At 38.2% G+C, this 10,863-nt stretch overlaps 1 protein-coding gene across 10 annotated transcripts; it reads left to right on the forward strand.

The window, feature by feature from the left end:
* The first annotated feature begins 1,008 nt into the window (after positions 1-1,008).
* On the forward strand, positions 1,009-7,613 carry LOC113082879 (SKI family transcriptional corepressor 1 homolog-B-like). Of its 10 annotated transcripts, none has more exons than XM_026254278.1 (9): positions 1,009-1,399; positions 2,476-4,162; positions 4,796-4,877; positions 5,131-5,223; positions 5,353-5,421; positions 5,962-6,036; positions 6,136-6,210; positions 6,425-6,490; positions 6,795-7,613. In XM_026254278.1, the coding sequence occupies exons 2-9, from the start codon at positions 2,486-2,488 to the stop codon at positions 6,890-6,892; spliced, it is 2,235 nt and encodes a 744-aa protein (XP_026110063.1). In that variant the 5' UTR covers positions 1,009-1,399; positions 2,476-2,485; the 3' UTR covers positions 6,893-7,613. The 10 variants fall into 10 exon arrangements, with proteins under 10 accessions (XP_026110063.1, XP_026110064.1, XP_026110071.1 ...); XM_026254279.1 differs by having other exon boundaries at positions 6,798-7,613; XM_026254286.1 differs by having other exon boundaries at positions 6,147-6,210; positions 6,795-6,911.
* Positions 7,614-10,863: the final 3,250 nt, after the last annotated feature.

Genomic DNA, 10,863 nt, shown 5'->3' on the forward strand with positions numbered 1-10,863 from the left:
TTAACTACCGTTTAATCAGGTCTGTCTTTACACAGCCCTGACACCTCAACGAATGACGGAAGGTAATACAATATAGACGCAGGCTGGGATAATTAAATGGATTGGATTTTTTTTTAACAAAAATAATAGGTGAATAGGCCTATATCAGTTGTTTAACACAGACTACGTTGATTTTTTTTTAACCAACGTCTGTCTTTGCAAACCCTCCTAAGTGGGAGACGCGGGCACTGAAGCGCGTGACTGGTGATGCCTGCACACATCGCCAAAACATTTCTGAGAATGACATATTATCCGCTGTCGAATGTTAGAGAGGACAGCACAACTCTGCCCGGTTCAATATTGATATCTTTACGTCAAGACTTAGTGGGGTTAACTGGAGGTCATTGATCATGCTTTAAATAGTTAATACGGTCATATAAGGTTGCACCACTTACCTCAGTCCATTGCTCTGGTATATCACTGTTTGTACACGCTAGCCGCTCTCACTGCCTGGTGTGTTTAACAAATGTGCATCATTCACTGGGAGACATGTGACGTAAAATGCGATGACCACGAGCCTCTAATAGCAGTTTAGACTGCATGGCCTGCGGACACTAGCCTGGAGGAAATGTTCAATTCAAATCCATAATGATATAATGCTTGGTTCTCGACGTGTCACTCAGACATGAACATTATTGAGTTGTAAAATTCATGGGAAACTTATTAGTCCAAAAACAATAAGACGCAGGTGTACGTGCAATCAGAGGGGGGAAATAACAAAATCATCTAAATTTACCGTTGTTCATTTCTTCATCTCTCTATTACCACTTTATTCATGCGCAATATTCGGACAAAAGCACTAAAGCTGCAATAGTGCCCTGCATTTAATGGGATATTTGTCTTTATTTGATTTTATGATTTACGATCTATCTATCTATCTATCTATCTATCTATCTATCTATCTATCTATCTATCTATCTATCTATCTATCTATCTATCTATCTATCTATCTATCTATCTATCTGTAAGTCTGCCTGTAGAAGTAGCTCAATTATAAATTGGCAGTGATCTTTGTTTTGGAGTAGTGGAAGCAAACGGTTAATACCAGAATCGGATTTGATCTCGGTGGGTGTGCCTTCTTATTCTTTCTGGCGTCCCCTCTCTTGAAGCAGATCGCGCACAACCTATTAAGAAGAGGCACGAGCTCCGGGACTGCCATGTGGTCACTCGGCTCGCGCTCCCGTCACCACGCACGAGAGCTGAGTGGGATGGAAACTCTAAAGCTGTTCTGAGAGGAGAGTCTTTATCTAGTCTTGCAGTTCTCATCACGCACTTCAGACGGACGTTTTGTCCTTGTTTTAGGCCTGTTAATTTGACGCAAACACACTCGCTCATCCGACTTCGTTTCCTGATAAAAAAGGTAGGTTTCTTTATATAGTTACAAGTTGATCAAAATAATAATCATCGTATGTATTTTTGTAAATTAGCGCGCTTGATATTGCCAAAATTGTTTTTAGTAAAAATGTTTAGGACAGTCTGAAGAATAAAGAAAGGCCAGTCTGTAGTGTTTTAAAATACGCAGATCCGTTATTAGGAAATATAGGCTAATTGTTTAACTTGATACAGACCTAACCTGATACAAAACAATATGACAAATCTATAGAATAGCCTAATTGTGCATCGTTAAAGCTGTAAGAATTACGGATACATCTAGCAAACGAATATATGTGTAGGACTAAAATATAACAGCTCCTTGCGCAATGTTTTAATTATAAATGATAAGACTTTTATTAACAGATCAAAGTCGAACAAAATAGGCTGTGTAATTACACAGAAAGCGGCTTACTGCTTCTTTTCCTCGTTGCTAAGCTCATTGGAGTAGCTAAAAGATTCTTCCCTTCTGCCCCTTTGCGTATTAAGAGCCGTAAGAGGCCTTTAAGTAATCGCTCCGGCTTCTGAGCCGATTTGGAGACATTAAGCAATGATGCAGGCTCTCAGGTCAGAGAGTGCGAGCTTTCAGGGATAGAGTTAGAGCCGGGAATATTCTCAACCTAAAAAGCGAGATATTCATTTAAAATATTATTTAGCAGGCCTAAAGCTGTCATTTAAAACCTAAAGTGTTAACTAAAAATACTAACAGTAAAGTCTTTAATACAATGCTAAAATGGTTATTCAAATTATTGTAAAAACTGTAATTTTTAAATATAATTTCTAATCTTGGAAAAGTAATTATATCGAGGATTAAACAAAATACAAATGTGACAGACAAAATTGTAGCTATAGCAAATAGGCAGCCTTTTTTAGATACTGTTGTAGGCTTATATTAAAAACTAATAATACATTCATAATAAAAACAGTAACAAAAATAGTAGTAATTATTATAATAATAATGTGTTTGTAGGATAACGCTTACACACACATGAATAATTCCACATCATATCTCCAAAGTTGTTATTGAATTCTTGAATTGAAGTGTAATTTTACATTTCTCCACAGACTTCCAGGAATGGAGTCGATACCCAGTCAGCTTTCTACGGGACGAGATGTTTGCTCTTCCCCCACCTCAAAGCAAGAACTGCAGCCTTACTCCAGCAGCAGCTCGCTGAAGCCGAATCAAGTGAGTGAGACTGTGCTGTACGGAGTGCCCATCGTCTCTTTGGTCATCGACGGTCAGGAGAGACTGTGTTTGGCGCAGATTTCCAACACTTTATTGAAGAACTACAGCTACAACGAAATCCACAACAGACGCGTGGCGCTTGGAATTACGTGTGTGCAGTGCACGCCGGTGCAGCTGGAGATCCTGAGGCGCGCGGGGGCGATGCCCATCTCCTCGCGCCGCTGTGGCATGATCACCAAACGCGAGGCCGAGCGCCTCTGCAAATCCTTCCTCGGTGCTCACAACCCTCCGAAATTACCCGAGAATTTTGCATTCGATGTTTCCCACGAGTGCGCCTGGGGCAGCCGAGGAAGCTTCATACCTGCGAGGTACAACAGCTCCAGGGCAAAATGCATCAAGTGCACCTACTGCAATATGTATTTTTCGCCCAACAAATTTATATTTCATTCGCACCGCACACCTGAGTCTAAATACACACAGCCAGACGCTGCCAATTTCAATTCATGGAGACGCCATCTAAAACTCGCCGACAAAAGCTTGTCTGATGACCTTTGTCACGCGTGGGAGGACGTCAAGGCCATGTTTAACGGCGGGAGCCGGAAACGGGCAATGCCAGGGCATGGATCAGAAATGTCCTCCCAGCTTAAACCGCAGGCCTCCAGAAACATCACGCAGACCGCTTCCCCTGATATTCCTCACAAAACTTTGCGCTGCGACGACGACCGTGGGAACCTCAGCTTAACCAGCAGCGTGCGTAACTACCCGCTCATCCCCGTGCCTAGTAAGAGTTTCGGCATGCTTCAGAAGATCCCACCACCCATCTTCCCGCATCCATATAGTTTCCCAGCATTTGGACTGTGTCAAAAGAAGGACGATGGAGTTGGGGAGCAAAATAAGACCAGTGTACCTGGTGTGTTTTGGCCCGGTGCAAAGGACGGTATCTATCCATCGTTCCCCATGTTTTGGCCCACCGCGGGCAGCCTTCCGCTCTCCTCCTATCAACCAGCACAACCAAAACCACACACGGAGCTCATGGGTGGCCGACACACAGAGACAGACCTGTCAGAAAGTGAGCGGGGAGGAAACACACCTAGAGACAGTCTGTTCGACAGCGAGCGCTGCTCCAGTTCGCAGTCCCTCAGGAACGACGAGGACAAGTCTGGGGACGAGGCCAGGTCAAATGAGGGGCAACCCAGCACCCACAGGAAACTGAGCTATATTTCTGCGTTCAGACCTGTCGTTAAAGACGCAGAGAGCATAGCTAAACTTTACGGGAACAGGGACGCGTACAGCGGAACTCATCCTGGCCATTTGTCGCCAGATTTTGTGAGCGAGAGCTCCAGCTACAGATCGGCCTCTCCGTGTGAGGACAGCGGGGAAGATCCAGATGTCGACGTGGAGTCTCACAGAATCCCGGAGGATGAGGAGTCTATACAACTTTCCGTGGATGATCGACAAAGTCCCGTGAGGGAAAACAGTCAAACGCCGCCGGACGATGACCGGACAGACACTGATCAGAAGCAGAACAAGGAGGTGGCAAAGAAAAAGGATGCCATTGCTTACGAAGTGAGTCACACAAACTTTCATATTCAATGGCACTGAAACCATTCAAAATCAATATCAAGTATTAAAACCTAAAATAAATAGCTACATATAATTAAAAGTAGCATACAATTATTTTGAATTAACAAAATGGCATACTGAATAAAAGCAGTAATTTTGTCCAGAATAGCACTTGTACAGCAGTCTTTAATGTAATGTAATGAATAGATTAATGATGCATAATTATGAGCCTATGGACTCCACATTCACAGTTTTCTATTTGTGAACAATTTATGTTGTTATGGATACAGATAATTTATATTCTATTTATTAACGTAGAACGATCTAAATAAAAAAGAACCCAGCGGCGCGTAATTATAGCAAATGAAATGTTTAGAGTGAATGGTCATTTCTGTCGTCTCCCGCGGGCTATTGGTGCTTTGTGGTAAGGGCTCCCCTGTGGATAGTGTGCAAATGATTCTCTTTGTCAGTCCATCTGACCGAATTTACCTTGTAATAGCCTACAAGCAATTTGGCGTGATGTTGCCAAATATTCGTAGATCGTTAGAAGAGTTTAAACGCAGTCTGTTGTCTGAAGAAAATGATGCGTAATTGGGGTTGCATTTATTTTTGAAAAGCTTGGTTAATTTTTTGCAGGTGTACTCACATGAAACGGAGGGAGCATCTCTTCAGAGAACACTGGCCACCAAACCTCCTCGCTGCGCACCTGAAACAAACGGTAAGACTACAGAAACAAGAAGAAGAAGAAGAAGAAGAAAAGGGTAAACTCGGGTAAACTGTGACAAGTTTTGCTATTGAGATGACTGGGAAAACGTTCCCCCAATGTATAATTCATTTGTAGGCTATTTTATAGAGTATATGCTACTAGCCTTTATAATTTTACCAGCTTTCATTTCGTCGATTCTATAATAAATTATGTTTAATTCTGCACTCTGAATAAGTGGCCTGCTAACAAGACTATTTCTCTTTAGATTCACACATCTCAAACAACAGCCCTTCTGAAGACGAGTGTGAATCACAGAAATCATGCTCGGATCAAACAAGCGTTTGCACAGAGAGCCCAAGTGAGTAGCCATAAAATCACTGTCCTGTCTGTGTGAGTGTTTACACATGATATATATTAACACAAAATAAATCATCTTTAAAATTCAGTGTAATAGTCTATAGTCTATTTCTTCTTTATTTTGTGGCAGGCGACGCTACATTTAGAAGTACTGATAACAGATTTAATTTCGAGAAAGACATCGACAATATGGCGAAAGGTAATTATTTAGATATTTGATGGACAAATTTAAGCTGTGTTATTCCATTGTTAGGGTTAGGGTTTTAAAACGATAGATTATACACAAGATAACGTGAATTATTACAAATAGAGGCATCCAACTGGCTTTTAAGATTGTTTAAAAACAGAAAAGGCAATGTCTGTTTTAAGGCAAATAGCGCTTTGTGTGCAGTGTTTCTCCATTTTACACGCATTATGCGTTGAAAAAATGCGTGTGATCGCTAACTGAGAATCGTCCTTGAACTGCAGACGATCCACATTGCCAGGCTCGTTTTCCACACACCCCTCAGGCAACTGTCCTAATTATTTTGCAATGTCATGCTTGAGAACACGGGGACCGTGTGTTTAGCCTTAGTAACCTAAATAGCGCTATTAGACAGGAAAACCAAACAGAGGGTGAAAATACATGATTAAAAAAAAACTGGGAATCATTTTCTCCAAAAGAAGCTACTGGGATATGTGTGATGATTAAAAGTCACAGTGATATGGTAAATGGTGTTATTTCTGTCGGTCTCCACAGAGGAGCTACAAAAGCAGCTCTTGGAGCAAGTGGAGCTAAGAAAAAAACTGGAACGGGAATTTCAAAGTTTGAAAGGTAATTAAGAGATGCATATATTCACATCATGCTTTAATTTGCTATATCATTTCTTCTATTTATTACTTAAGGTAATATAATACGTGTTGACTCTAACAGATAATTTTCAGGATCAAATGAAGAGGGAACTGTCTTATCGAGAGGAGATGGTCCAGCAGCTGCAGATTGTACGAGGTACAGTAACCCATAATTTGCACTAGTCAAAAGAAAAAAGGAGAGTTTAGAAAAAGTAACACTTGCATACTTTCATACAGACATAATATAAATATATATATATATATATATATATATATATATATATATATAGGTCTCAGGAAATTTAAGAAACATTTAATGTTTACGATCCACCCCAAATTATTAATTAATTAATTTTTTTTATTTTATTTAGACACATTGTGCAACGAGTTGGAACAGGAGAGAAAGGCTCGTTATGCAATTCAGCAGAAGCTTAAAGGTAATTTAGAAACATAACCATCAACTTTTTTGTTACATTATTCTAAAAGAATTACAAAAGAAATATGCAAGTGCTACTTTTTCTTTTTTATTAATGTACTTAAAAAGTACATATAAATAAAAGTTTGATCGAATCTTCATGCACTTTCTAATCTTCAAGCATTAGACATACATCATACTGTGAGTCATGTCATTGTGACATATTTGGACAAAGTAGCATGATTCAGTATTAAAAAAATCTGTAGGTTTAGCTGTATATTTCCTTTGTGCTGTGTTTCATGGATCTAAATCAAACTTTTCCCTAGAAGCTCACGACGCTCTTCACCATTTCTCCTGCAAAATGCTCACTCCACGCCACTGCACAGGGACCTGCACATTCAAGCCACCCCTCTTACCACCTTAACTTACAGCTGCATCCCAGGATCCCAGTGACATCTGTAAACCTCCCCCAAAGGAATTCTCCACTTACTCTGTTTGAGAGGTTCAAGTTATGCACAGCGATCACTGAGGCCACTATCCATCAAGAAGGCTATTCACTGGCGTTTGAACATGCCACTGTGGATGAAGGATGACTTTATGAAAACAGTAAAAGAAACCAGAGGATGACAAGAAACATTCTAATAATTATGCTGTTACTCCTGTAAATAAGCTGAATTTTTTTTAATCAATACAAATAGCCTACATAAGATGTGGCAATGTGCAATGAACTGTATAATGTGAAATTTCCTAAACTGGAATTATTGATTATTATTATTTATGTATTTATGTGTTTTTACATGTATTTGTTTTACTCTAAATGAATTCACTGACGTGCTATCCCTAATTAATTGTGTATTGTCTATTTTAAGCACTTTAAATGAGCAGCATTTCAGACTTATATCCAAAATGAATCAACACAAAAATGATTTAAAATCAGCTGTATTTCATATTAGTGTAAAACGAACCAAAGTTTGAACAAGCACTTATCCCATATTTTTCTAAAATAAACAATTGAGAATACCACTAAAGTTGTTATGCCACATGAAAGTGCTCAAATGAAATGTCATCTGGAGTCTCTCTCTCTTTCTCTCGTTTTTCAAAAATAATATGATCTCTTGTCTCATTCTTCAATAAAAGTTCAGTTAAAGCCACAAGTATTGACTCCAAAATATCTCCACACAGTGTTTCAAACACACTTTTGTTACAATCTCAGAAATAAAGGTACAAAAACTGTCACTGGGGTGGAAACTTTTCAAAAGGTACACTTTTGTACCTATATTAAGTTCTAATATGTACACTTTAAATACTAATATGCATTTTTAAGTTACCATTTAGGTACAAATATCTAGCTTTTGAAAAGGCACATCCTCAGTGACAGCTGTTGTGCCTTTATTTCTGAGAGTGTACAGTATTTAATTATCACAGATTACATGAAATAGTCTATTTTAGGCCACCAAATTCCAGAAACTGTATTGACCTCATCTGATATTCATGCCTGGAAAAACATTTGCGGGATAATAGGCTAACGCCCGGGTTACATAAGCTACCCTACAGAAAGATAAAAATATATATTAAACAGTAATGTTTTCTCATGAAAACACTGTTGCCTTTCACCATATTACAGATTTTATTTAATTTTTATTTTTTTAATATAGGTCTATATTTATTAGTCTATATTTCTGCAAACACTGCAAACTTGCTCAGTAGTTTTTGTTTATTTCCTTTTGTTTAAAGTGCATTATAAACGCACTAACCCAAAAAAGAGTATCGGAGTCTATTTCTGTTGAGAAATACAACACTTCCATCTAGTGGTGAAAACAGACATTGCACATTGCTTATTCAAAGATACAAATGGTCTGTAATTACAGACAATGTACTTCGTTTGATTATAAAATGATAATAATGACAACAATAATAAACCTTTTACAAACATACAGAACAAAAATTATTATAAATAACTAGAGAACACAACATAAATGTAAAGCTTTTCAAGGCAATTTTTAGAATATAAGAACAGTTTTATGCCTATTTGTGATTTATTATCTGCAAATATACTATAAAAATAATAAAGAACTAAACCCAGCATGTGTTTCTTGATGATCTGTTTGAAGTGTGACTTGTGAACCTTATGAATATTTCCACTATGCTCATAATTTAACCATGCACCTGTTGTACTTTAGAATCTAAAGTAAAATACTGTAATTTGTGTGGTTTATTACAAAGCTATTTATTACTATATGTTTTTCATGTTACACACTTTGTTTAGTAAAACTATGACATTTTACACTTATTTATTTTATCTGGGCAAACTGACTTGTGCATGCTCTGGATTTATTTATGCCAGAACATCTCTGTATGAGATGTTTCAGGGGGTAGTAACAATTCTGGAAATTCAGTAAAGAAAAAAATCAATAAAAAATATTTTTCCTCAATGTTTTCAGCAGCAAGACAAGTAAAACGGTCAATGATTTACCTGCATGTCTGCTTAATTTAAAATAAAACCCAGGCACTTTGGATACTGCAGCCATTCTGTTCCTTTTGTTGGTGTTGAACGGATCTGGATAGAGTGCCCTTTAGCTTATTTATTTGAATATATATAAATATATATAAATATATATATATATATATATATATATATATATATATATATATATATATATATATATATATCTGTGTGTGTGTGTTAGTTAATTCCGACTAAAAATTATATAATGGTAATATAGTTTAAACCTATTGTCATACTAAAATAAATTAATGAGCTTCAGGGCACTTTAAAAATCCTGAGGAAGTTCGCTCAGACGCCCTAAAACAAGCTTAGCCTTCCTATCCCTGAATCTCTAGTGATGCACCAATTTTTCGGAGTGGTAAGCATATTAACTTTTCCACAACATACTGCTTTTCCACGCAAAAACCTAGAGCCACATCTCGGACCCCACTGTTTGAAAAACGTGTGAACGGTTACGCAGGCAACGAGCTGCGCGTGTACACCACGTGACCCGACGACGTCACGCCTGCGCTAGCAGTCACAAGATGGCGGAGAGTGCGGAACTAAAGGTAAAACGCTGCGCTCAATTTCCAGTCGCGTAGTGTGCAGGCAGATCTTATTGTACCGTTAGAAGTACGCGTACTACTTACCTGCTGTATTAAGATGCCGTTTTAATGCATTTAACCTCTGTTCTTGTGTCTTAAGTTGCATGAGAGATGGTTTTGCAGTGGAGGTGTTGTAGAAAGCTCCCAGCGTGTTATTGTTGATGTAGAGGGAGCTGTCTAAGAAGCTCAGGGGAATCACTAACTTTAACTCGTTCTCCCGAAAAACTCACGGAAGAGCGTCTGTAGAAAAGACTCAGGCTCAGGCTGTTTTAAAACACGCTATTAGTAGACCGCATGTGTGTATTTTGATGGATAATGTGTGATGTAGTCGATTTAGGAGAAAGCTCCATCGCTTCGCGTGCGGGGCGCGAGCGCTGTTGACGAGCTGTCAATCAAGTGAGAGGAAGTGCACGAGCACCGCCACTCAGATTTCAGCACCGAAATAAAAACGGATTATTGCAGATAATAACCAAACTCCAGGCAGATGACATCACTTAGATACCGATGGAATATTTAAATTCGTCATATTAATTATTTGATATCAATGGACATCCTTCATGCTCTTAAAATAATAGTAATAATAATAATAATAATAGACCATTATAAAAATTAGATTGCTGTTAGTTAAACTGTTAGTTCACCCAAAATTTAAAAAACTTGTGTGAAAAGGAAGAATGACAGCCTCAGTCACCATTTGAAAGTGAATGGTGTCTATGAAAGTGAATGGTGACTGAAGCTGTCATGCTGGATCTTTTGTGTTTCACAGAGACAATACAGTCATAGTCTTGGACCAAAATTATTTTTTGTGCAAACTAAACCCTTTAAGTTTAAATTAGTGTGTTAATGACAGGTGTTACCTGGCTGAGATGTTCTGATATTGCTGAATTTCCTTTAATAGGGTCTGTGAGCTCATAATACGAACGGAAAACTGATCAACGATGTGTTTTTTTCTTCTTCTTCAAACTGTGCATGTCTGATAAGGCTTTTTAATTTTTTTTGTGTGTGTCTATGGAAACTGAAAGCCTCTGTATCATGATCGAGAGTTGACGGCACACTGACAGAAGTTCATACAGTTTTAAGTGTCTCTGCTTTTTTGATTTGTGCAAAAAAAAAATACAAAAAGATTTAGTTCTCTGTTCCTGTTTTGCATTTATTACTCATTTCTTTCAAATAGATATATTGTTTGCCCTTGATCTGTGTCTTTGGCAGGTCCACCAGTGCAGAGAGTACATTCAAAGCCATAATTAGATTTGGCAGCTAACCTGATATTTTACACCACCTCTGTTCACTTTGCTTGCAGAAATA

Source organism: Carassius auratus, unplaced genomic scaffold, assembly GCF_003368295.1.
Source record: "Carassius auratus strain Wakin unplaced genomic scaffold, ASM336829v1 scaf_tig00037000, whole genome shotgun sequence".
NCBI classification, from domain to species: domain Eukaryota; kingdom Metazoa; phylum Chordata; class Actinopteri; order Cypriniformes; family Cyprinidae; genus Carassius; species Carassius auratus.

Bases quoted from the DNA above. Each gene is read 5' to 3' on its own strand.
- LOC113082879 (XM_026254278.1), top strand. From the start codon at position 2,486: ATGGAGTCGATACCCAGTCAGCTTTCTACGGGACGAGATGTTTGCTCT. The intron at 5,422-5,961 runs GTAATTATTTAG...CGGTCTCCACAG, and splicing joins CATCGACAATATGGCGAAAG to AGGAGCTACAAAAGCAGCTC. The intron at 6,211-6,424 runs GTACAGTAACCC...TATTTTATTTAG, and splicing joins GCAGCTGCAGATTGTACGAG to ACACATTGTGCAACGAGTTG.